This window comes from Pagrus pagrus, assembly GCF_965226575.1.
Source record: "Pagrus pagrus genome assembly, chromosome: 17".
Taxonomy (NCBI): Eukaryota; Metazoa; Chordata; class Actinopteri; order Spariformes; family Sparidae; genus Pagrus; species Pagrus pagrus.
The window spans coordinates 2,399,164-2,426,920 of NC_140201.1; the positions used below are offsets into that span (position 1 = coordinate 2,399,164).

The window sequence follows — 27,757 nt, forward strand, 5'->3', positions numbered from 1 at the left end:
AAATTGAATCATTGAATTCTGACTACCGCCACCTGGTGGTGTGGAGAGTTATTTCCTCTCACGCAGGCGTCGAACGTTAGAGTGAGTCGGCGGTCGTCTGCGGTCTTTGTGGTGCGTTCAAGTGCAGCTGAAGACACAGACTTTGATGTCAGTTTGGTGTCTGGGCCTTAAAAAACACAGAATCGCCAGTGGACGTTGAATCTGTCCGGAAACTAGAGGACTCATTTTTCATCTTGGTCTTTTTTCTTGTAAGATCATGACTTCGTTAGCGTTTGGTTTGATCTCTGGTTGAAGGTTATGTTGAGGGTCTCCGGGTGAACAGACTGTTTGACTGCAGTGTCCTCACAAGTAGCTGGAAGTGTGTGTTGTCGGGGGAGGGGCATCGTGTAGCCACACACACCTGTTTCCGCGGTGACGTAATAACAGACAGGTGGTTCCTAACAGGTGTAGTGTGGCTGCTTCACAAAGGGAGGTCTGGGAAAGCTGCCACGCCCTCGTCCTCCTCTCTTCCTCTTCTTTCTATTCCTGTCTTCATCACCCTCCTCCTCCTCCTCCTCCTGTCGTCCTGTTTTCTCCCTGCAGCTTGGCCTCCTCCTCTTCTTCCTCTTCCTCATGTCACCTCCTCCATCTTGTCCTCATTTCCTTGCTCTGCTCTCAGTGTTTCCAGCTTTCCTCTCTGATGCCGTTCCTCCCTCTTCTTTCTCCTCCTCTTCCTCTTTAAATCAAATCTTCATCTCTCGTGCATCAGTTCAGTCAGACGCAGGTTTCCCTTGTCGTGTGGGTGGAGGGATATTTCTCTGTCACCGTGGAGGAGGCTCCTCTCCTCTGATTGTGTTCTACATGCTCAGGTTGTGTCTTTGTGTTTATGTATTCAGGCTGCAGCTTCAGGTGACAGACGCCTCATTTCATCCCTTCATCCTTCTGTTCATCAAAGGAAAACAATGAGACGTTTTACAACCGCCGAGTTAATGAAGACAAGTGATGCCGGCTGTGTGTCACTAATAATGAGCAGCATGAAAGAAGCGGATGTGGCCTCGTGTCTGCAGGTTTAAGACGCTAACAGCCAGCAGGGAGTGACTCCACTGGTTTCAAAAATAAGTCTGATTGTATAGAAGCATATGAGGAAATTACGCAACTTCAACTCATCTTACATCGGACTGTAAACGATGACCTAAACGTTATAATTTCTCCGGTAGAGTGAGCATGTAGAGATGCTCTACTCGTGCACATTATGTTACAGCGCCCCCTAGTGTTGCAGTAAAAGCACTTTGATGCTCATATAGTCGGGTCTGTTCCTTTGTTCCTGTCTGCAGGTCGACCTCACCTTCGCTCAGCGTCGTACATCCTCGCGCTCGTGTTTCTGTTTGCTGCTCGTCGTCCTCACATCATTGTGCTGCTTAAACTGAAGCCGACACATTACTGTTGATCCGTTTAAGTGGAACCGATCTGCGTGTTGTTCCCCCCGGAGGAGGAACTGGCTCATCTTCTCTTCTGCTGTCAGCTGTGTTTATCTCCTGGTGAACTGAAGGTTTACTGTCGCTGCTGTGAAGTTTTTAAACAGTATTTACTCATCGAGTGTCGTCAGAGTCCAAAGTGACATCTTCAAATGTCTGGTTTAGTCCGAACAACAGTTCAGAACCAAACGATACTGAATTTATAATCATTTAAAACGGCAAAATCCTCCCAAGTGAGAGTCTGGACCCAGAGGATGGGTCGTGTATTTATCAAACCTGTTGGCATTTAATTTTTGGATAATAGACCATTTGGTTAATCCACTAATTATTTCAGCATTAGGGAGATAATTGATGATTTAGAAGCTTAGATTAAACTTTCTGGGTCCACAGAACCAACAGTTTCAACATGTGCAGAGGTGTTAAAAGTCCTCACATTCAGTCCAGTAGAAGTTCAGATACTTGTGTATAAACAGACTCTGGTAAAAGTAGAAGTACAGCGTCTTTACTCCAGTAAACGTAATCGAGTACAGGCTCTGAAATGTACTCAGAGTAAAAAGTCTCCCTCTGAAGGACATTTGTGGTCAAAGCTAACTGAAGCTCACGTCATATTAATATAATTCAAAGACTATTAAAGTTAAAGGCAGAATCAGTAGGTTTTGTCCCAGCTGTTCCTGAACGCACCACAAAGATAGTTGATTGTTGAGTCTCATTCCCAGGACGTCAAATAGCCACATGTTGGGTTGGTAAAGCGTCCCGAGCAGCAACAAAGAGAGAAAATAAGAAACTCTCTGCAGATACGAGACACTAACACGCCTTTTCTCCCCATTCAGCCTCCCTCTCTGTCTGTTCACGTCTTTTACGTCTTTGTTTCGTCTCGCTGCGTCTGAAATCAGTCTTCTGATGTTGGGAAATAACAATAATCCACAATTCCCCTCAAAGGCATCAAACTTAAGTAACGAGCCTGTTTGAAGCTGTGAGGAGGAGAAAGTTCAGATGTTTGTGTTCAGATGTAGAGAGGGAAAGTCACAGAGATACTCAGGTACAGTACAGACACCTGAGACATGGACTGAACAAAGGATTTGTTAGTTTCCACCTCTGGACATGTGGTTCAGTTTGTCGTCTGTCTGTGTTTACCAGATTCTGCACTGATATCTTTGCAAACGTCTGAGTGTTTCTCGAAACTTGTGCTCTAACTGTGTCTGGAGCAGCTGTAGATGAAGCATGGAGGGACAGATGAAGTAATCAGAGATTTACCGTATATTTTTGTGGTTTAAAAGTACAAATGTCTCAGATCTTGTTTGAATTTAAACATCTAACAGTGAGTTTCCTCGGATGTGAGTCAACGTGGTTCAGTTCTCCAGAGCAGACTTAACAATTATTCCCCTCGAGAGTCGGACAATTGACAGGAAGCAGATTGTGTTGTAATGTAATAACTGCGGCTCTCACTGTAACCACCAACACAAACCATCGAAACACAACTCACGTCTCTGTTTAAACAAAGACGTCTTAAACTGAGCTGCAACTGAGACACTAAATTAAAATCAAACTGTAGCTTTGTGACCTTGTTACTGTGTGTGTGTGTGTGTGTGTGCGTGTGTGTGTGTGTGTGTGTGTGTGTGTGTGTGTGTGGTTTAAAGTAATGCCGTTGAGCCTATTAGCTGAATGCTAATCACCATTTATCTTGGACTGAGCCGTCGTCTTAATCACCTCTGAGCTAAAATAATCCCGCTCTCTCTCTTTTTTTTTGGCGGGGGGTGGTGGTGGTGCTGTGTATCAGAGTCCAGATCGTCATGGAAACCTCACGGGCAGAGCTGATGCATTGGTTTTGGTGCCTCGGCCAAATGGGTCACTTCTTTTTTTGTTGTTGTTGTCGTCTGTCCGTTTTTATTGGCATCGACTCTCGCTGACGGTCTGTTTTGGCTCGATGGTGTTTTTATCGCGCACATCAGGTCCAGTTCTTCTGGTTCTTCGAGGACATGAACGTTATTCTTTCAAGCAATCACAATTTTGTGAAATCGTCTGAACATTTTTGACAAATCAAGTTTTGAAGGGAATTTATTATTATTTAAAGGTTCCAACGTTTGTCTGGTGAAACTGGACGCTGATCTGCAGCTCGTATAATCACAAAGTAACTAAAAGTGAACCTGCATGTTTTATTGCACTTTGATTCCTTTGTTAAGATGTAAAACATGGCTGATCAGTTGATGAGCTTCATGTTTGAACACTGTAGGCTGTCAAACGATTAAAATATTTAATCACGATTAATCCCAAATGAATCGCACATTTTTTATCTGGTATTTTTCAAGTTTTTAATACTCTTATCAACATGGGAGTGGACAGAAATGTTTCTTAATGCAAATGTGTGTTTATTATTATTGCAACAATCCACAACGATGACAGATACTGTCCAGAGTATTCTCCATAACAACCTTTTCATGCTCAGAAAACATACTGAAAGCCCAACAAGCAGCAACAGATGGACACACTGACCTGAATGTAACACCCCTAAACACAATGTAGTGTCCAACAAGGTTCACTAACAATGATGAAACCACAACGGATTCAACAAATGAGATACATTGTGCTAATAATCGATCTTCAGTGAGCTGTTTTTAGTCTTCGTGCTAAGCTACAAGCTAATGTCAAGTTGGTCTGCAGGTCCATTTTCTCTGAACACATGCAAAATGGTGTCTCATTGAGCTTCAGCCACACCCGATGTGAGATGACTCTTATTTGTTCTGTTCTGTTGACTGGAAAAACAAGGGAGCAGCTTCTCCTCGTGAACCAGCCAGTGATGAACCCACAAACATGTGGACCATCAGGGTGTTCTGGTGGCCTCCAGCTTTAAGATGCTGCTGGTGCGAGTCCCCAGAGTCTCACCTGAGGACCTTTACAGAGATGTTGGTGGACTGAAGCAGAGATTCAGGCTTTTTAATTGGCTTTAACACCACAGAAGAAGACAGTCGCGCTCTGAGGAATCAGATCTGTGTTCGGTGATAAAGGAGAAACAAACAGGGGTTTCTCTGTTTAAAGCCCGTGCAGGCGCTTGCAGAGCCAAAGGACTCCTGAAGGACCGCCTCCGGTTGTTGCCACGGTGACAATTTATGTCCTCGGTGACTGATTGATGCAGCGGCCCTGCCCTCGCCTCGCTGCACGTCAGAGAGAGAGAGAGAGAGAGAGAGAGAGAGAGAGAGAGAGGATGTAATGAGATTTGGGTTCATATATACACACAGTGTGATGATGAATGAGTGATGAAGAGCAGGAAGATTAAATGACGGAGAAAAATGGAAAGAAAAGAGTGCGAGTGTGACAAAACGAGTGTTTGAATATGAACGAGAGAAACAAAGAAAGCAGATGTGTGACACAGAAAAAATGTGTGTGTGTGTGTGTGTGTGTGTGTGTGTGTGTGTGTGTGTGTGTGTGTGTGTTTGGGTGAGGATGATGCATGCACGTGTGACTCTCCCCCCTCTCCCCACAAATCCTTCTCTGTCTGAAGCCCCTCTGCAGCTGCAGCAGCAGCAGCGTTACCATAGCAACGGTAGCCAGGCGATGACGCTGGGCATCACTCTCACGAGCAGAACAAGGCTGAACACACACACACACACACACACACACACACACACACACACACACACACACACACAGAGGAGTGACGCTGAGGAGGGCGACGCCCACAAAGAGCAGTGCAGGAGTGTAAAGGTGACGCTGCTGCAGGTTCGTGTTGTGAGAAATTGATCAATTTAATTGTCGCTGGTTCACCAGCCGGCACGTCTGCACTGAGAGAAACGAGGAACAAAAGCATCGATTCTGGTTCTGACAGATTCTTAAAGGAACAGTTCACTCAAAAATGAGAATATAACTCAGAAGAGTGGAGACGTGACTCCGGCGAGGTGGCTCGAAAACAGCCGCAGAATAAAAGTACACAAAGCTTCGGGGACGTTCACGTACTGTTCTTACTTCTACTGCTGCATATGTAATCTTTATTTATTTGTACTGGGCTTTTCAGAACCAGAATTACAACCCGTTGTCACTCCCATCCATCCATCCACTCCTCTAGCATCTCTTCTTAAAGCGCCCCTCTCCTGCAGTAGTGTAAAGAATGAGTCTGATTCCTGTGATGACGGTGTGGCTGGACTTTCCTCCAGGAGACAGGTCGGTGTCCAGTGTGCGACCAAGACTCAGGATTGATTTGTTTTGAAGTTGTAAGCGTTGTCGTCGGTTCAGCTAACTTCCTGTCCGTTTTGCAGTAAACAGTCTCCTCCCTCCTCTCTTCGTCAGCACACTTGCACGACGAGGCAGCTCTCTTCGTCTCTTTATTTTCTTCCAGTGTTTTCCTCCGCTTGGTTTGTTTGGTAGTACGAGTATTGTACAGCAGAGGGGTACCAGGAAATGTCTTTTACTGCATGAGTAGGGGGAGGAGAGACATGAGTGACTGATCAAACAGTGATTACTGTTGGAATAATGAGCTTTTAATGCTAATAATATTACCAACAGCTGCTTTAACGTACGTGAACAAAACAGGTGTTGTATTTGCCCACAGCATGCTGTTCTCCTACACCTGACAACGTTGCTTTTGTGGCTAAACCAAATCAAACTGTGAGGTTCTCCCAACATCTAATCGGATGTTGCATACTGATCATTGCTAACTCACGTGAAGCCCCTCACGTGCAAAACAGACGTCAGAGGGGTGAGCAGAGCGTTAGAGCTTGAGGCCGCTGACCAGCCGAGTGTTTGACGAGCTGAGGGTGAGACGTTGGTGACTAATACAAAATGGAAAACGTGGAAAAACAATAATGTGTAACGCTCAAGTTTGGCTGCGAAAGAAAGCTGTTGATTCGTTATTCTGCAGCCAACGATTCATTTCATTATCGACTAATCTGCCACATAAATTTATGATCGATCAAAGTGACGTCTTCAGTCTGAAACACAAAGACTTTTTATTTACTGTCAAGAGAAGCTGTAAATCCTCACAGTTAAGAAGCTGGAACCAACAAACGTTTGACATTTTTGGATCGAAGAATAACTGAAAGGATTAATCGATTATCAACATTGTGTTAATGTCACATTGTGTTAATGTCACATTGTGTTGTTCTCCCTTTTTCATATTTTCAGTAAATGATGTAGAATAATAACAGTGGGCATGAGCGACTCGTTTCTCATTATTTTCACACAGGTGACGTAAAAGCTGATTTTTTAATTCTCAGCCTCTTGTAGTAATTGTGAATGTGGGTTAAAGTGGTGACACAGTTGTGAGTCTGTGCTCCAGAATCCAGAGAGCGAAGCTGCTCTGATGTTTCTCTGCAGCAGAAAAAAGCCCCACCCGCCCCGAAAACATCAGGGGACTCCCGCTGACATGAGAAGCGTACCCCGGTTTCTGCCTCCGTGCAGCCGTACCGCACTGCAGCGTTCTGTTGTTTTTGTGTGTGTCTCATATTAAACCCACAAACGGTATTTGCATGCCTTGGGGGGTGCTTGTTTGGCTTCCTGTAGACGGGCGGGGGTGGGCGGGGCGTATGGATCCGGTGGTTATTGATCCGTCTCCCTGCTGTCTGTTGGCTCACGGCTGCATCACGATTTATGTGTCGTGGTGGAGCCAGACGATCGGAGCGTGGGCTGAACTTTACATGAGGAGGAGTTTGTGTTTGTAGTTCAGTAAAGATGTGTTTAATATACATTTAAAAAGAAACCAAAGCCTCGTTCTGATCTTATTAAAGTGTTTCATCAACACAGATTAAAGTTTTTTGGGTCAAAGCAACATTTGAACAGGATTTTATGAAGCTTCCATATTAAAACGATTATTAATCCGTCTTCATCATCCTGATATATTGTCCTCTTTCTCTCTTCAGGGCAGTTATCCTGTGTGGGACGACTTCATCAGCAAGGCCAGTAAACTCCAGTCACAGCTCAGGTAACACACACACACACACACACACACACACACACGCACACGCACACACACGCACGCTCGCGCGCCAGTTTTTGTATCCGCTCGCGTCTTCTTTTTTGCCTCCTTTTCCATGCAGCTGATGCAACATCTTCTCTGTCAAACTCTTCCCTCTTTTCCCTAACCCTAAAGAATTAAAATACGGATTCAGATGTTGCTATTCTTTGGAAACGGACTAAGCTTTAAAAGTATTTGGGTCGGCCCTACTCCCTGGATGAAAGTCTGGGTGTGTTTGACCCGTCCAACCACCAGAACCTCCACTTTGTCTTTATACTACGTCACCTGACTTTCTCCTTTCCTCTCCGCCACTGGAGATCGTAGCCGGATAATAAACTTAAACACGGGTCGAAATGAACGGCCTGCTGGTGAGGAAGGGCTGTAAACTGTAGCGTCTTCATCTCGTCTGCAGTAAACGACCATCACACAGATCATAGCAAACAATTCATTTAAATAAAACGTTGTGTTAAAAGAATCAGATCGGTCGATGTCTCTGACGTCACATTCTGACTTGTGAGAGCAGGAAAAGCACAAAACATCATTATAAACCTGCAGGACAGGTTTCAGATGTTACCTCCACTGAAACTCATTAAACGTCATTAAAAAGAGACGTGTGTGCACAGGTAGCACACACACACACACACACACACACACACACACACAAACACACACATGTTGAGTCTGTGTGACCTGAGCTCATGAAAATCTAATCAGTCCGTATCATTAAGTGTTTAAATGTCAGGCTCACCTCTCCTGTTCTGTCACCTCGTCCCTGGTGCTCAGGACACACACACATGCACACACACACACACACATGCCACAGAAGGTCACGCACACACACAAAGAAACGTGCACATATAAACTGCAAACATACACTTAAACATTAATTCATTATGGACGCAGACACACACATGAATACAGTCGCTCCTTTCAGCCGTTAACCACCCACCAACATCCACCTTCACACACACACACACACACACACACACACACACACACACACACACACACACACACACACACTCACACGTGCACAACTTAATTAACCTTCTGTGGCTGGCAGAGATTAATGATGCCACCGTAAAGTCATTATCAGTGAGACGGATCAGCAGCCGCCTCCAGAGATCCTGCATGAGGCCAGAGGTCGGCGGAGGTCGCAGCTGATGATAAACATCCTCCCTCCTCTTCCTCACCACAGCACATCAGGACAGAATCTGGCTTTAAAGGAGCATACCGGTGCTTTTGTATGTGTTACCCTGTAAATGTAGCTCCCACTGCCGCAGATCATCCGCCATGGTTACAGCGACTGTGCTTCAGAGGCTTGAAACTGGCTCATCTTCACCCCAAGATCAAGGTTAACATCAGAACAGACAGTGGTCATTGTCATTGGAAACAGACGTTTACCTGCCAAAGCAAGATCAACAAAAACAAAAGCACATAAAGGAGAAGTGCTTTGCTGTTATAATTATATAAATGCAGAATAATAATAATTAATAACTTGAACCTTCTTCCGTTGTGTCTCTCAGGACGACGTTTGTCGCTGTAGCAGCCTTCCTGGACGCTTTTCAGAAGGTGGCCGACCTCGCGACCAACAGCCGAGGTACGTGTGTGTGTGTGTGTGTGTGTGTGTGTGTGTGTGTGTGTGTGTGTGTGTGTGTGTGTCTCATATATGAAGTGTTTGTCTTTGGGTTGTAAAGTCTCACAGCTGCTGTTTGTGGGTTTTATGATCAGAGATGAATCTGTTGTTGTTGACGGACGTTGGACTGGTGGTGAGATGGTTGATGATGATGATGATGATGCTGCTGCTGGTTGTGTCGTTGCTGGTTGTGTCGTTGCTGCACCACCTTGTTCCCTGAAGTGTTGAATAGTTGTTCACCTGATTAACGGCTGGAACTGAAACTCACAGATGAGTCTGAACGATGGAGTTGATTTTCAGTGTCCTTCATGATGATTGTATCGATTGAAGAAAGCAAATATAAAGTTGTGAAGTAAAGACCTGAATTAATTCTCCATCTACTTTTAATGATACATCTTGTGTTGTAAGAGCATTGGGACATTAATCCATGACTCACACAGCTCTCGCCATCAACTCAGAGATCAATTATTTGTCATATTAAAGTCGTCTTTGTGTTGTTAGTCACCTAAATATTTTGTTGTTGTGCACAAATTGTGATGATAAATTAACATCAATAAACTCATTAATTAGCTGACACCATTTCAGAATCAGGGCTACAACTAACGATTTTGTCATCATCGATTAATCAGGTCATTTAAACATTAAAGCTGGCTTCAAAATAAAATAGTTGCATGTTGCACAGCTGAGATTTATCTTCATTATAAACGAAGGCAGATTACTGTATTTTATTGATTAAAGGTCGGCCAACATGTTTTACCTTCTCTCCGCTGAAATTATTCGATAACTTTACTTACTAGTTATTTACATTCAGATTATTCAGTGTTGACCGGCGGTTACGTGTGACGTGTAATAAATCAGATAGAGTTGAGTGAGATCACAGACGGGCGACTACAGATAGTAGAAGGATGTTTGACATTTTTAAAATTAATTTAAGTTATCGGCAATCGGATATGAAAAATACAGATACTGATAATCAGAAAAATACTTAACATGCCGGTAATCGGTCTATCCCTATTCTTGATTAACTGCTTTGATTATTCAGTCTATAAAATATTAGAAAATACTGTAACATTAAAACATTCAACAGTTATAAGTACCAAGATCTCTGAAATATTCGATTGATTCCAGCAAATCTTCATGTTTGAGAAGTCGCAACCAATAATGATTTTCATGATCAATAACATTACGGATTATTTGTCACAGTTACGATCAACTATTTAGTCATTTAAGTGTCAAAAAATCCCAAAAGAGCTGAAGCTGATGTCCTCAAAATGCTCCTTTTGTCAAGTCAACAGTCCAAAACCGTAAAACTCTTTGTCTGCTGTCGTGAATAACAAAGGAAACAACACAACGAATGTTTGACATTTCCTCTTGAGAAAAACGCTGCAGGAATTAATCAATGGCAACATAATTGGTGGTTAATTTCCTGTCAGCTGATCATCGCAGCTCAGAACTGACTCAGACTCATCAGGTCTGTGAGATGAAAGCCAGATAATAACCTGCATCACAGCTCATTTAGTTTCATCAGCTGATCGATGTGACTGAAACCATCCTGCTGGAGGCCACGCCCACAGGAAGTGAAGCAACCCTTCAAAATAAAGTGACCTGCTTGAGAAGCCTTTGAGGCGTTTAGTCGCAGTTTGATCTGAATGATGGAGTCTGTCTTAGTGGTTCGTGCTCCTCAGTCTCAGGAGCAGCAGGAGGCCTCAGCGTTGTGTTGTTATTGTCGTGAGGCACGTCTTCTATCGATTTGTACTTTTTTCATTATTGACGAATGATCAGAGGAGGCTGTCGGCCCGATCACTGGACTGGAACATCGATAGAGGTCGCTTCCTGGATTGATTACACGAAGCAGGAAGGCTTGATGGGCAGCTCGCTCTGGTTGTGTGTGTGTTGTTGGTTCAGTGTTCAGTTTTGTGTATTTTGTTTTGGGAAACTCTGTCTTTAAGGTTGACTGTGTGTGTGTATTTATGTGTGTGTGTGTGTGTGGGATGTAGGCCAGCTTCCTGTCGAGGCGACTCGCCGTCACAATGACAACAGTAGCCGAGGAAACAATCAGTCAACGCCGCGATGATTCTAGGGCTCTGGGTCACAGCCGCTCTGTAATTGACTCTGTGTGATCGTGTGTGTGTGTGTGTGTGTGTGTGTGTGTGTGTGTGTGTGTGTGTGTGGTGTATTAGCTGCTACACCTGGAGCTGTGTGTCGAATTATTGGTTTCTTTCAGCAACTGTTGGAGCAGATTAGAGGTTTGTGGAGCCACACCCAGCCGTCCTCGACTTCCTCCTCCGACCCCGTCATGTACCGACTGTACATTACAGTGCATGCTGCTAAATTAACTACTAATTGTTTTACATTGTGCTGACAAATGTAATCTTTGGCTGTATTGTGTGTTCAGTACTGGAGTGGTGGATAAATGTACCATCCGGAGTCTCTTCTGTGGTTCATTTTAGGGACAAAAGCAACAACTCTGATGGAGCTTTACTATGAATAAATGTCTGGTAAGAGGCTGTGAGATGATAAAGAAAGTGGGACAGCAGAAACAAAAACATTTCTGCTGCTCAATCTTTTCTCTATTAGTTTCATTTTGATTGTGAGATGCTGGTTTTCTGCCAGTTTTTGCCTCCTTGGGTTGGTGCAGAAGTATCTCGGGGTCTTGTTCACGGCTGATGGGGAAAATGGAGCGTGAGATGAACGGGCTGGTGTTGCTCCAGACCGTCGTGGTGAAGAGGGAGCTGAGCTGTGGGTAGTGAGAACGAGATCGCGGATACAAGCGGCCGAAATGAGCTTCCTCCGTAGTGTGGCTGGGCTCAGGCTTAGAGATAGGGCGGGGAGCTCGGAGTAGAGCCGCTGGTTCCTGCATCTGATCAGGATGCCTCCTGGGCGCCTCCCCTTGGAGGTTTTCCAGGCACAACCACCTGGGAAGAGACCCCAGAGAGACTCAGAACCTGCTGGAGCAATTATATATATCATCTGGCCTGGCAACGCCTCAGGATCGCCCAGGAGGAGCTTGAAAGCGTTACTTCAGAGAAGGAATAGCCTGCTGCCTCCGCGACCCGGCGCCAGATAAGCAGAAGACAACAGACAGATGGATGGATGGATGGATGGTTACTGGAGGGTCTTTAGTCCTCTAACAATGTCTCAGATTAAACAGTCTGAGGAGGAAAAATCACTCTGTGGTTGAACTGTGACAGTTTGTGAGTAGAAATTGCTTCACTTCCGACCGATATGCAGTTTTTGAGGCGGATGTTGATTCCGATATCGGGGAGTAAAAGACTCTGATGGCGATATATCGGCCGATATCCACATTAATTTTGCAGTCATCCCTCAAATGTGGTTATCAAACACTTGACACTAGAAATGTAATAATTGTAAATCACCCCGAGCATCATTTTCTACACTGTGTTCTTTAAAACCAAAATGTTTTCCGTGACAGGCCAATAATATGAGCCAGCAGGGTCTCAGGCCTGAAAGGTTTGAACACAACCCAACAGTTTCTGGGATCGTTCCTTTGAAAAGTCACATTTTTAAGAAAGCACACGATAAAACAAACCTCTCTGATGATGAAGCTGATGTAGCTCGGTCGTCTGTTTGTGTCTGTTTCTGTTTGACCTGCAGACACGAGTCAACTCTGACAGATGTCTTAAATTATTCAATTCATATTGAGTTCCTCCCAGAACAGTCACATCAATCTCACCTCACACAGCAGATTTCTGGAGGGATGGAGGGAGATGGTTTTACATTTCAGGCCAAAACAGATAAAATACCCGATGAAGATAGGACGATGTGCTGTAGAGGAATGGATGGCAAACGGGAGAGGAGGAAGAGGAGGGCAGATGGCGATGGGGAGAGATGGGAAGGATGGATGGAGGGATGGAGGGATGGAGGGATGGAGGGGGGAGGAGGCTGGTGCTCATGGCAACAAGATGGAAATCACTGCAGGATCCCGTCTGAGCAAAACAACAGTTATCTGATCTGATCTTATATTAAATGATGAATTGATTCTTTAACCCGATCGACAGAATAAATCTTGACATTTCTGCAAAACCACAAATATGTTGAAACTCAACATTTCTTCAGTTTATCTTCGGTTGTATGTTGTGACATCGCTGAGCTTATTCTCTGGTCAGGTTTAGCCACAAAGATCCACTTGGTTCGGGTTCTGAAAACATCATGTTGAGGCTTAAAGATACCACAAACACAGCTGGAAAATGTGACGAGGTCCACGGGTTTGAGGTCTTGAACAGCGGTCACTGGCTTGCCGTCCTTCTCACCTGTAACTTTACCTCCTGAGACCATCAGAGATCCTGAACATGTAATGTGAACGTGATATTTTGAAACGATAGCTGCCAACAGTTTGTCCTGGACACTGGGCTGTGATTTTTTTATTTTCACTTAAAGACAAAGGAGTAAGCAACAGAACCGCTCCGGGTGGGTTCACCTCGATGGTATGTCCGGCTTGATTGATCCTCATTGATCAGCGCCGGCAGTTTGATGTAAACGTTCAGTAAAGTGGACGATCTCATCACATCCAACACTGAAACACAAAACGCCATGGAGATGAGACACAGCGGGCGTCCTCCTCTCTCTACCTGTTAGTGTGTGTGTGTGTGTGTGTGTGTGTGTGTTGGTCCGTGGTTACCATAGCAACCTGCTGCCAGGGAGGATTTCGTCCCTTAAAGGGGCCGGTGAGCGCCGTCGCTTTGGCAGAGGCCACGTCAACATGTCAACACCTGGGAACCTGGTTGGACGGAGGAGGAGGAGGAGGAGGAGGAGGAAGGGTAGGAGAGGGGATGAGAGGAGATACGAAGGTGAGACAGAAGGTGAAAGGACAGAGAGAGGAGGTGTTAGAGAGGAGAGGAGAAAAGACCTGAGGAGAGGAGGAGACTGGAGAACGGAGAGGCAGAAGGACATTCAAGAAAGACAGGACAGACGGACGGGAAGTGAGATGGAAAAAGAGCAAAGGAGACGAGGAAGGAGGAAAACAAAGGATATAAGAAGAAGGGAAAGAGTTTGAGAGATGAGAGGAGCAAGGAAAATGGAAAGAGGGAGGAGGGAAGGAGGATACAGGAAAGTGGTTTATAAGGTTTATTAACACAACATCAGTATTTCATTTTGAAATATCACGGTTACTTTCGAGACTGATACACCTCGCCCCCCTATAACGGAAACTGGAAACTCCAGTTGATATTTTTAGCTGTTTTCTGATATTTAATAGACCAAAGGGACAATAACATCAGCAGGTTAATCAATACCGGTCCGGCTGCGGCTCAGGAGGTGGAGCCGGTTGTCCAATAATTTCAGGGTTGGTGGTTTTGATCTCCAGCTCCTCCCGTCCACATGTCGACGTGTCCTTGATGGAGCAGGTCGGATGGCAGCGCTGTGAAAGTGCGAGTGTGTGATTGAGAGGCAAATCGTAAATCTTTGTCCTTTAATGAAAATCATTAGCAGTCGCAGCCGTGGTTGTAAATGTTTGTTGTTGTGTCACCTTGAAAAAGTCTGGAGTTTCATCAAACAACATCTGGAAACCTCCCGGAGAATCCTTGACGCTGACATCCAGATGAGAGTGGAGGCTGTTTTTTCTTTTTTTTAACACCATCTGCTCAGAGTCGGCCTGTTCGCTGCAGTAAACTGAAGTGGACCCTTAATATTCCCAGTTTAGTCTCGTGCTGTCAGAGCGTCGGTGTCACATCGGCAGCCTAACTGCCGGCTGTAAAAACCGTCGCAGCTCGAGAGCCACAAAAGGCTTTAAAGGCCAGATGTTGTTGTGGAGGTGGAAACAGTCCCGACGTGTCGTGGTTAAACTGTGGGAGCTGAGCTGCAGCCGACGTCCAGCTCCCGGTGGAGACAAACACCAGCGTCATCTAGAGCCATAACTTTCTTTAAAACTGTGACGTAAACCTTTATTTATTCATATCTGATCGTTAAACATCTCTCTCCGAAGCCACCGTCATTAATGTGCAGCTAACAGCCTCCACTCTTCTGCTTTCAGTCTTTTTGTGATGGTATGAACTCAAAAGCTAAACGACGCATCACATTGCTTTACTTTGGTATGTTGAATGACACTACACTACCCATGAGCCTTTGCAGCTGAAACTGTTGTTACAAGTAACAAATCACCCTGTCCAATCCACATATATTCCTGAATTCATGCTCAGCCTCAAACTTTACGTCTTCATTAGCAGCACAGCAACACAATAGCTGCGTGGAGGCGAGTGGGTGATTCTGACTGCAGTGCACTCTGGGATTCGTAGTTCTCTTCTGTCCTATAGTTGTCTGATAGCTTTGACTGTTTTAAATGAATGAGAAGGAGTTTCACGGCCTTACATTGTCCTCAGGAGATGATAGATTTGGATTTCATTTTAATAATTGTAAACACGACACTCAGATGTTGTTGCGGTCAGACAGTCGGCCTGTTGGATGTTTACGTGAGCTGCGTTCAGCTCGTTTGTGCCAGTTTGTAAGTGTGTGTTGGGTTTTTAAGACAGACTGAAGTGAAGTGAATCCCTGTGGATGCTGCTGCAGTCAGTATCCGCAGTGTGTGTGTGTGCGTGTGTGTGTGTGTGTGTGTGTGTGTGTGTGTGTGTGTGTGTGTTTGTGGGGTTGAGGCAGATGGCCTCCTTTGGCAGCTCGTCATTTAATGATATCATCTCAGTCGCAGGTGAGTGATGTCATATCTGCAGTAAAGACACACGTCGGTGTTTTTAGGATCTTCATGAAGGTCAGAACGAGGCTCGACGTGTCACATACACTTAAATATACATTCAGCTTCTTCTACATTGATTCAAGAGCAGAAAAACTGATCATACAATGTAATTTTTTTGTGCTTTTCAACATAAATTCCCCAAACTCTCTGGACTCACGGCCTGTTTCTGGCCGACGCATGTTTTTACATCAGAACTCGGATTTAATTGACCAAATTATGTCCGTTAAGATTTGATCTGACTCAACTGGAGGCAAAGTTAATGGAAAGATTTTGGTCTCTGCGTGCTGCGAGTTGATGTGAAGACTCGTCCGACACAGTCGAAGACGTTTTTAAAAGCTGATTCATGAACATAAGAGTCAAAAAAAGAGAAATAACTTACTTACAGTCGGTGTTTTGGCTGTGAATCAACACAGACGTACAGGAAGCACAGAGAAACTTGTCTTTACATTCAGGTTCAGTTTTATTTTATTATCCTGCAGAACGTCACCGCTCGTTTACATTAATTGGACGTACATGCTTGTCTGCATTCACAGACTGTGTGTTTCGTGTGTGTGTGTGTGATGTCAAACCAGGCAGCTGCTGCTGTTGCCGTGGCGATGCCATACCATAATGAGGCCCCTATAGGCCTCACAGTGCTGCTGCTTTCAGTCGGCTCAGTTCTTCCTCTCACATGTGAAGAGAAACTCCTGCAGCCTCATTTATAAAAACTGACCTGTGATCAGTTTTTTATCGTCAGACTCTCAGGTCGTCCCAGGTAATGTTTCATTATTCGTCACGTGACAGGTCACTATTTTTATATGAATAAACATTTTCTGTATTTTGAACAGGGCTTCAATTTTGACAAAATGGCAGCTGTGAACCAAAGTGGTCGACTTCCTGTTGGACTGAGGGTTTCGGTACCGAGGGGTATTTTGTGCGTCTGGTCATGATACATATGTATATCGGAGGCAAAAGCTTTTGACAAGGTGTCATCATCAAGGTGTGAAGATGATATTTAGTGAGTGTGAAGTCTGTGGCGTTAAATCTGTAGGACTAGTGGAATAAAGTACGAGGCGTAGAAATGAAAAAAACTTAATGGGAAAAGCCATAAGGGGGCGTTAGGGGGCGCTACTGAGCTATCGTGCTGCACATGAGGGCAGTTGTAGTATCGAATTAACGTAATGTGTAACGAGCTACGGGCCAAATCTGGTGACCCATGACTCATGCAGCCAGTGTAGTTACATGATCCCACACTGATTTTGAGTCAATTGATCACATGACCTGGAAGCTATTGAGCTTACATGCTAATATTTACATATAAAAATTAATAAAAAATTAAAAAAATTAAAGCTGCAAACAGCGATGAACGGGCCCTCGCAGTCCACACGCGTCGGGGTGTGCTGCTGTCTGGGCGTGCTGCTTAGCCGGCCCCATTGCCCAATTATTGTGTACACATGTCTTACAACTGTCTGTGTTTGGGTGGGCTTCTCCTGCCTGTAGAAAATAATGTACGCTGAAGTTCGAAGAACTCCCTGCAATCTACATGAAGAACAAATAATGAGACAACTACGCTGCGTGACCCTACAGACTCTTAAACAGAGGTTTGTATCCATTAGCAAGGCAGCACTGCCATTTGCAGGTTCCCTGCTCGGGCCCTAATAAAAACACACTGTGCACTTCACTGTCAGTTGAGTTTAATGACGACAACGTTTCGTTGTCGTCATTAAACTCAACTGACAGTGAAGTGCACAGTGTGCGGGAGTCTTTTTCGTGATTTTGCTAAATTTTAATTTCCACGCAGCAGTTTTGGTGCGTTGTTTTGTCGTTTTGTCATTTTTTTTTATCTAAAAGAAAAATGAAAATAAAGGAAAATATCTTCATGGGATTAATTCATGAAATACTCCACACACATATCACATGTGACGACTCATCGCGTCAAACATGAACGAGGTGAAAGGTCAACGTCGCTCTGATTTATGCATTAATCTTTAATCTCACAGATGTCTCATGATCTGCTCCTGAACCCTGTTAATTATTGATCCCGGGCGGTTTGATCTGTGATCGGTCCTGGTTCTGAAAGACTGAATGTAGCACATCCTTCGTCTCCTGCATGTCACAGAAATATAAATAGTGCTCCGTGGCCTCTGACCCCAGATCTGTTTATAACCAGCTGCTTGTCATGAAACGTATTCGACTCCACTGCTTCTATTAAGGAGCTGAATGAAACATGTCAAACATCTCAAACATCATCGGCGTTTCTTCTGACCGAGCTCAGGATGACGCTCAGAGGAAATGTGAGACGGCTTTAAGAAAAAGCGGAGCTCCGGTTTCCTACTGGACCCTGAAGTATACCAACACTTAGCCACTGTGTGACTGCGGTAAAGAGAAAGTAAACAGCTTCATATTTACTCATAAATACATCACAAACTGTACATACAAGCCTCCACAGCTCCAGCTGTGTTTACATGTCACCCAGTGAGAGGCTCTGAGGTGTGTCACAAATCTCCCAGAAGCCTCAGCTGGCGCCATCATGGAGGTTTAGCTAGACGTTTGACGAAATCACGTCTGTGAGTGGACGATAAATAATGTTTTAATATCAGGAAAGGAAGGAAAGGAATATTTGGGGTTGAACTCTTTCTCTTGCTGTTCATCTCCATGTCCACAAAACAGGAATATACCTGCTGTGTGTGTGTGTGTGTGTGTGTGTGTGTGTGTGTGTGTGTGTGTGTGTGTGTGTGTGTGTGTGTGTGTGTGTGTGTGTGTGTGTGTGTGTGTGTGTCGGCCACAGGGTGTGTTTGAATTATTAACCGGGGCGCCCAGCAGGTGAGGCCGTGTATGTGTGTGTGTGTGTGTGTGTGTGTTCTTTTCATCTCCTGCACAAACTGCTTCTAATTAGCTCTGAAGCCCCACCCGTCTGAGGGAGCATGAGAAAGAATAATTAAGCGCTCCCTCTGCAGGCCTGGACTCGGGGCTGCGTTCAGGTCTCTGTGGACGGAGACGAGGAGGAGGAGGAGGGACGGGGTCTCCCCTTCAGCTGCTGGACCTGGTTCGTTTTAAACGAATCTGTATTTTTTACACTTCTGTTGAGACAAATAAAAGACGCAGAGAGAAAAGAGGAGGATGTGAAAATGGACTCGGCGCCGGTCGTGGTCGTGGCTGGTGGTGGTGGAGGTGACCAGCAGGAGGTCAGAGCTGTTTGTAAAGGTTGAACGGCTGTTAAATAATTCACCGCTACACCGTCCTGCTGCTCACATGAACTCAGTGGACCTGCTCCACCACCTCCAGACAACACGCCGTCCTCCATCTCACGCTGTAGAGTTAGTTTCTTTATGTTTCGCCGACACAGGAGCTCCAGTAATTCATATTCTGGTATCAGACTCGTATTAAGACTTCAGGATATTATGTGTGAATTCGTTTGCACTGGACTGTTTTCAGTGTTGTGTGTGTGCCATCTCCAGGGAGGATCAAAGTGTGTCTGGCTTAACAGACGACAGCCAATCACAGCTGAGAGAAAGCTGCCCGGACAGGCTTTTGGTTGTTAACATACACACACACACACACACACACCTGAGCACACACCTGAGCACACTAGCAGAAACACTCCTGTCAACATGGACCTCCCACGACGCCGATGCTACAGTAACGTTCAGTGTTCATGTCGTCCTCATGTTGAACAGCTGCTCACCAAAAGCCCTAAAAAAGCCTTTTTTAAAAACGTTTTCAGGTGTAATTATAATTCTTTCCAATTACACAACGGATGTAAACCCAAATTTAACAGCACCAGAAAACATAAATAACTTTCTTTGTATTCCCTAACCCTTTTGTGATCTCATGTCATGCAGAGTTGTGTACTCTCCACACCAGTGACTTGTAACTTCAACTTCCTTTTTCAAAACCCACTTGGTTTGGATTTAAATCACCACGATCACTGATGGAGATGATCCAGCTTCCTGTGAAGTGTTGCTGGTTTTGACACCACAAAATGTCTGTAAATGTCTCCAGGTGTCCTTAAAAATATCCGGTGGTGTGACTCTCGAACTTTGACTGTTTGGCAGCCATGTTGGCTTGTTAATACTTTTTGAATGACTGACTACCGCCACCTGGTGGTTTGGAGAGGTGTTTCCTCTGGTGCGGGCGCAGAAGGTACGAGCTTGTCGGCCGTCAGCTGTAGTCGTCACGGTGTGTTCAAGTGCAGAGACACAGGAGACGTGAGGCGACGCAACAGTCGGCCTTCGTCACCGCTGGTGCTTTGATGTCTGTGTGGTGTTTTCGGGTCTTCAGCTGTAAGTTTAGTATAAAAGAGAAGTTCTGATCCAGATCTTCACCTTCAGATCAGGAGGTTTGTTTTTAGACGAGTCTGACAGAGAAGAAATCTTAAAAGACGTAGTAATCTGCAGTTTGTAGTGTGTGTGTGTGTGTGTGTGTGTGTGTGTGTGTGTGTGTGTGTGTGTGTTGTGTCAGACTGTTTCAGGGTTTTCTGAATAGATTACAGCTCATTATAAAGTAGACGACTAACACAAGCCGGACTGCCTCAAGACTTTGTGTGTGTGTGTGTGTGTGTGTGTGTGTGTGTGTGTGTGTAATTAACATTAAGTGCTCTGCCTTGTGTGTGTGTGTGTGTGTGTGTGTGTGGAGATAAGGTAGAGCCATACAGAGACACTTCACCTCCTCTCGCAGCACTCTGTTATTATCTGTCTGTTTGGATCTTTCTCTCTCGTTTCTGCGCTCGAGTAACTTCTGTTGACTGTCAACATGTTGTGTTGATTTCTCTGAAATTACAGCCGAGACTTTAAACTGTGACGCTGTTTGTTTTGTGTGAATTACTGCAGAATGACTTTGGAGGAACTGGAACACAAAACTAATATTTTCTAATTAGAGTTTGTTGCTAAAATATTATCCAACTTCCACCATGACCGACGTTTAAATACAGAAGAGTTTGAGAATAGCGGGTCGAGACGATGGAAGACGTGTTCATCTGATTGTCAACCTCAAAAAAAAGGAAAGAAAAAATAAATGCCGCTTCCCAAAGAGGCTGATCTGTAACCGTGACGACTAAAAGGTATGACGCTTCCTGTGTCGGGTGATTTCTGCCTCACACATCCGACACACATCCCTGTGCCCGGTTTAAAGCGTCCTCATCTGCACCACATGTCCACAACTCAGCTTTGTTCAGCCTCATATGCTCAAAACAACGTTGGCCGACTAGCCGAGGAAGCTAAGCTGAGAAAACTGAGAGAGACAGCGAGTGTCTTGGGTCATTTAACTAGGCTGGTTTAATAAGAAAATAATACGGGACATGGAGACGTAATGTCTAACGACTCTGACCCTACGGCAGCTCTGAGGGGACACACCTCTTAACCGTGCTCTCTGCTGGGGAGCCTTTTGAATCACGATGTTACGACGGTCAGGGATCAGTTGTCCATGGCGTCGATGGCATCGTCCATCGTCCCAACCCTAACATGAAGTACAATAATATGTCTAATAGGTCTCAAAGTATTATGAACTCTAATGAGTCTTGTTACTGATGGATCCGGCACTCAAACTGGACTTCCTGGATCGTACTTCATGTCTCACAGTACCTGAAAGCACCATCACCATTGTTGTAGCAGCGTCGTCGAGTTTACACAGACGTAAGGTCAGTTTGTTTTCTGTGCATCGATCACTGGTTAACATTAACACTCAGCACACCTGGGTGGGCTGCTCCAGTGTCTCCTACGTGCGGGAAACACTGATTATTATCTTTAATCTCCATCCTCACTGGCTGTGAACTGTAGGAGACCATAAAAGCAGGAGCTGTGTGTACTTCAGGTGCTTCTGACTGCAGCAGCATCAGCGTCTTTGCAGCCGAGGTCGATCTCCAAAGTGACACAAGCTTTTAGCATTCAGATACAGCTCTCTGACACACACACACACACACACACACACACACACTCACTCAGAGGGCAGTGGGTGTGCACAGTTCAGCCTGCCAACGTTTTTAGACTGCAGATTAGCGGTGAAATAAGAGCTCTGGTTTCGCTCGGGGGGCTGGCAGCAGCCCGGGTCAAACAAATCAAACGCTCACTTTACTTTGTTTTAGTCCCGGTTCAAAGAGTGTGTGTGTGTGTGTGTGTGTGTGTGTGTGTGTGTGTGTGTGTGTGTGTGTGTGTGTTGGCTGTCAAAGCTGTGGATGATGGCGTTGGACGTTGTTTTTGAAATGTCAGGATTAAAGAGCGTCTGATATCAGCGGGATCTTGTTTCTGCATTCCAGTTTCTCTGTAGATCGAAACGTGTTTCCACCCGCCCGCCTCGCGTGTGTGCGGTCAGCCTGAACAAAGTGTGTGTCTGTGTGTCTGTGTGTGTGTGTGTGTGTGTGTGTGAGAGGGAGTCAGTGAGCAGTGTGTGAAAGGCCCGATGATGGCTGGGAGGTTGGTTTGTCTCCGTGTCCTCTGAGCTGTTGGGTCGATGGTTCTGTTTTCTCAGCTGCCAGAGGAGGAGGAAGAAATAACCGACGCGTTCGTCTCCGTCCATGAATATCTCCACAGATATTCACCCCGACCTCCACACGGGCTGATAAATCTGTCGCCGGGTGTGTGTGAAGGTTCAAGGAATCATGGGAGAGATAACGAGACAAGTGATACGGCGCTGTTACAGTTCAAACACAGTTTACACGCGCAGAACTTTTATTTTCACCTCAGTTAGATGTTTTTTTGTCTTTGAGACGCTCTCACGTCATAATTTGCTGATTTTCTCCATTTTACATGAAAGTAAAAATAATATATTCAGTTTTTGGACTGTTGGCCGCACAAAACAAGTCATTTGAAGACATTAACTTTGGTCCTTGGTCGTCTCCCACACACCTGTCGATCCACAGGTGTGCAATAGCTTTTCTCTATTCTTTTAATAATAGAAAAAATAAGCTGTAGGTTAGTTTGTTGTAAAAAATATTTGTTAGTTGCCGGTTGGGCTGGGCAATATATAGATATTTCTTATTCTAATATTATTTCTTCTCCTTTTGATTCTGACTCTCTTTATCTTTACACTGTTTTCTTTAACAGTCTTCACTAGAATTCACTGTTCAGAGCCTCTGAACGGTCGTAACAGGAAATTCATTGTAAAAACACATAATTTGGACACATGAAACCCTCAGTAACACATTTATTTAAGTCAAACATCCGTCTGTTCAGGCTGAGAAACTGTCTTCATTTCATTTGTTGGAGATTTCCTGCAGTCACTACACAAAAATACACCTGCAGCAGTTCACTGAGTCGAGGTCGCAGCAGCTGACAGGACGGCAGCTGTCTGCTGCTGATGACTGACAGTTATCACTGTCCACGACAACCCAGCGTCCCACCAGGAGCCCAGACATAACGGTCACAGCAGATCAGATAGAGACAAAATGTACAAAATGTCCACTGACGACTGATTATAGATGATCTGCAGCTGATCCACCAGACCTGAAGTCAAACATTCATTCACAAAATGGAGAAATAAAGAGTTTGAAAACAAGAAATCTTAAATGTTGCTGCTCGTTGAAGACGGTCTGATACATGAGAGTAAATCCCAGCAGCAAACTGATACATGGGTCCAACACGAGGACGTAATCAGAGAGGGGAGATATTCCCAGGACGCCTATTTAAAGAATCCTAAAACTCTACTGTAAACTGTCCTCACACACACACACACACACACACACACACACACACACACACACACACACACACACACACCCCTGCAGAAGGCATCCTAAGCCTGCAGCCTCCGCTCTCAGGCATCTCAGGCCCGCTCCCCTCCCGCTCCGGTGTGTGGTATTCCAGGACCGTACGACCCGGTCAACCCCGGAGGAGCTGCGAGGAATTCTGTTTACTCCTCTAACGGGCCTCGCCAAAAAAACTCCCCCTCTCACGTACTGTGACACAGTTAAAGGAGCGTGCCGACAACCTTTTGACATTTACTTTTCTTTGACAGCTAAAAGCTGCAGGACTCTTTTAATGTGTGACGTGAGCGAGATGTGAAAGTTTGGACCGAGGCACCAAACGGGAAAACAGGAACATCGGACACAGTTTGGGTTAGTGTGGGAGGACGAGGGGGAGGAGCTGCTGTGGACTGAATCTGGTCAATAAATGTTGTAAAGACGCCTGAAGAAACTGTTCCTGTGTTGTTGTGAAGTAAACGTCTCCAGCCGGGCTCGGCGTGACCTTTTCCCTCGTGTTGGTTAATTAGCTGTAACTTGGTATTTCGTGCCGCGGCATTAAAGAGATCGACGGCGGCGACGCGGCGACACTTCTGCTGCTTGTTGACATGTGAGACGTGTCGAAGTGGTAGAGTGACCTTGGCTGTATGTACACAGAGAGAGAGAGAGAGAGAGAGAGAGAGAGAGAGATGCTGACTGATGCAACCACCAGGCAACACAACGAAGCTGTTTTAACAGCCACCATTACTGTGATTGGTTACTTCTGCTTCCTATTCAGCCAATCAGAGCGCAGCAGAACTGTTTGTTTGTTGGCGACTCCACCGGTTTCCGTTTGCATGTAAGCTTATGAGAAAATGACCCAGTTTCCTGATGAGTTTGTCTCAATCTGCAGTTTCAAGTGTTCTTCAACACGTCACGATGTTCACTTAGTAAATGTTGGTCCCATTTAGAGTTAACTAGACGTTAAAGCAGGTTAGGATTTTGGGCGTGGCTACCATGTGATTGACAAGTCGCTATCCAATCAGGATATCCTCCTCCAGCTCCACCCTCTCGGCCAAATATGGTCACTTCTGATTCCAGTAAAACAAAATGGTGTCAGCTGTGATGCCAAACTCAAACCAGAAATCATAACTCTGCTCTCACTGTGAACTTTTCCTACACTTATTTTTAGCTGTCTGCTACGAGAGCTGCATGCTTAATTGATTAATCGATTAGGCGGTAATCCCGCCCACACTGTCTGATTGACAGGTCATGTGAGGGTCATGCAGCTCAGGAACCAGTGAACAGCAAAAATCGAGACAAAATAAAAGATTTGGACTTTTTTCTTGTGTCATCCTCTGACTTCCTGTCTTCTTCTTCTTCTTCTTCTTCTTCTTTTTCTATGATTTCATCTCTTCTTCTTCTTCTTCTTCTTCTTCTTCTTCTTCTTCTTCTTCTTCTTCTTCTATGATTTCATCTCATCTTCTTCTTCTTCTTCTTCTTCTTCTATGATTTCATCTCATCTTCTTCTTCTTCCTCGCTCACGCTCCAGTTCTCTAAAATAGCTCTCCAGCCGAAACCTCCCTGCAGCAACGAGGCAAGAAATATAGTCCCATACTACAGGACAGTGATTTACAGCCTGTCCTGCTGGGCCACGGTGTGTTAGCGTGTGTGTGTGTGTGTGTGTGTGTGTGTCTTCAGCTGCTCCGGCTCCTCAGCCCGGGTCCAGCAGTGTTCGTGTCGAGCGGCTCCTGCAGGGATGTGACGGCTGAGTTCACATCCCAGCCGGGTTCAGATTCCAGTCGTGTATTCCAGGTCACTACTGTTCGCCATCCGAGGGCTGCGAGCGCCGCTCCGCTCCACAGAGAGGCTATCGTCTCGGAAAAATTGGTCAGGATCGTCTGTGCGGGGTTTTAAATTAAGGTTACATCCAGTCTCTGTCTGACGGGTCCTGTTTGCTGCCTCGCTCAGAGCTCGTTCCTCCTGTTTCTACACTTCAGTTTTAATATTTACAAGCTGAAAACATTTTTACTTAAATCTGACACATCCTGTTCTCAGGGTCGTTCAGGAGACAGGAGTCAGTGTGTTTGTCTCGCTCTCACTGGGGACCTCCACTGGTTTTAGTGCTCTGACACACGAGGCTGGTGAACGTCTGCGGCCTCAGAGACATCAGACTTTAGAAGAAGGGGAAGTCCCTCCACTCTGTCGATGTAGCAGGATTTCACCATTGTCTGAAATGTGACGTCAAACTCATCATCTGTCGACTTATTCTTCGATCGGATGGTTCATGATTTAAATGAACAGTTCTCGGGGGGAAACCGGCTCTCGGACCGATGTTCAGCACTTACCCGAGTATCTGCATCAGTGATAAAACAAACTAGTTTTAAAATGTGCTGCTTTGGCTCTGATGCAACATCCTCTCACACAATGTCCCGCCCACAACAACATCTGATTGGTAAGATGTCCCGATTAACAGCCTATAAACACTGAGTAATCTGAATCTGCGAAGTAACTAGTAACTAAATGTATCAAGTAAAAGTAGTGGAGAGGAAGAATGAAGTAGTAGAAAATGGAAAAACCTGAAACTTGTACTCTCCCAAATGAAGCCTGTCTCTGAACGGTTCACACAGTTCATGTCTTCTCAACGCTTGTTCTGTTTCGCTCGCTGCTGATGATCGTCCGGACTTCCTGCGAGCGTCTGAACGGGTCGCGTTCGCTCTCACATGCAGATGAGCTGCTGAGGAGCCTCGAGGCCGTTCAGTCTGCAGCTGCAGAGCGAACCGGCTGCAGGTCAGACAGAGACGCGGCTCTGTCCCGCTGAATTGGGTCAACAGGGTCTCAATGCCAGTCATTATACACACATACACACACACACACACACACACACACACACACACACACACACACAGCGTGAGAAGTCCACAGTCGGGTCAATCAGCTGAATTGACCAGAAACTAATTGACTGATTGTGACCCTGCAGGAACCGGACTAGTCCGATAACACCGGGATAAAAAAACGTGTTTCCGGATTTTAAAGTGAATTTAGTTGTATTTTTCATTTTAATGAACATTAAACTTATTGATTTATGAACTATGAACTTGTACCACTGGCCTGTTTTCATAAAACTGAGCCTCTTTGCTCTCTAAAACAGCATCTTTAGGATTTTAACTTTTCATGTCTTTGTGTCACTTTATGTTGATTTCTTCAGTTTTCGTCTTTTTCTGAGTTTGTAACAAATTCTCTCTTGTAAAAACTGAAACACAGGGTCGTTACTGAAGGTTTTTAAAGTCATGATCTTATTGGCCTCAGCAGGTGGAAGTGATCGTAAAGGTCCAGTAACAGCAGCATTTTAAATAGAGCCACATTTTTGGAGTTTCTGTGATTAAAGTAAATTTGTGCGATTTTTTTGAATCAAATTAAATTTTGGTAAACTCTCAAATGAATTTGCATCATCGAGCTGCAACTCATGATTATTTCACTATCTATTAATCTGCAACAGTCCAAAACACACAGACTCTTCATTTACTGTCAGAAATAACAAGAAAAGCAGCAAATCTTCACATTTAAGAAGCTGGAACCAGACGATGTTTTGACATTTCTGCTTGAAAAATGACTGAAACGAAAAGATCTCAAGTGTTGCACAATAAACAAAACAAAAAACAAAACACAACAGGGAAAAAACGCAGATCTAATACTTAGAAAGGAATTAAACATGTTTTATTACATCTGGAGGTCCAGCTTTGTTGGCTGGAGCTCCTCTGCAGCTCTACAACATTTCATTAAAACGCTGTTTTGTGACACACTTCATACAATAATTGCCGTTCTTGCGATTTGCATATTGCACTTGTGCAGCCCTGGTTCAGAGTCTGAATCAGATACTTCAGGAGTTTCTATTATGTTTGGTGCCTCAAACAACATCATGCTGTCGGTACGATGGAGGTGAAATACGCTGCAAACTTGTTGCAGATGGAGAAGAAGACTTAAGAGTTGTTGCTCACAAACCAGGAGCCTGGACGGGTCCTGGTTCTGTCCGCCAACACCATCGCACAGCCCGACAGTGATGACCACAGTTGGTTTGGAGTGAGGTCTGAGAAAATGAACGTATCCACAACAGAGACGGGGTTTACAGTCACAGAGCTGATGAGGCAGGAGTCAAAGGTACAAACACGTCTGGCGATCGAGCACTAGCATGTCTCGCTGCTGTGTTAGCCATTAGCTCACCAGCGACAAACTCAGCTTCTAGACCTGCGAGTAGTCGTCTTGTTTCATCATGTAGAGTTCAAAGATTCATGCAGAGAAAAAAAACACTTTATGATTGAATTCCTACGTTTAATCTCATCAAACACGAAGACAAATGTGCTGACGTCTTTGTCCTGTCAGCGGCCACACTGAC

The 27,757-nt window shown here is 44.9% G+C and overlaps 1 protein-coding gene across 4 annotated transcripts in view; it reads left to right on the forward strand.

Annotated features, from left to right (window-relative positions):
• LOC311272736 (protein MTSS 1-like) overlaps positions 1 to 27,757 on the forward strand; it is a 54,624-nt gene that overhangs the window by 1,911 nt on the left and 24,956 nt on the right. For all 4 annotated transcript variants that reach the window (XM_084379347.1, XM_084379349.1, XM_084379348.1 and 1 more), the window contains exons 2-3: positions 7,301 to 7,362; positions 8,922 to 8,995. In XM_084379347.1, the coding sequence (XP_084235473.1) occupies positions 7,301 to 7,362; positions 8,922 to 8,995 (136 nt within the window). The remainder of the gene's footprint in view (positions 1 to 7,300; positions 7,363 to 8,921; positions 8,996 to 27,757) is intronic.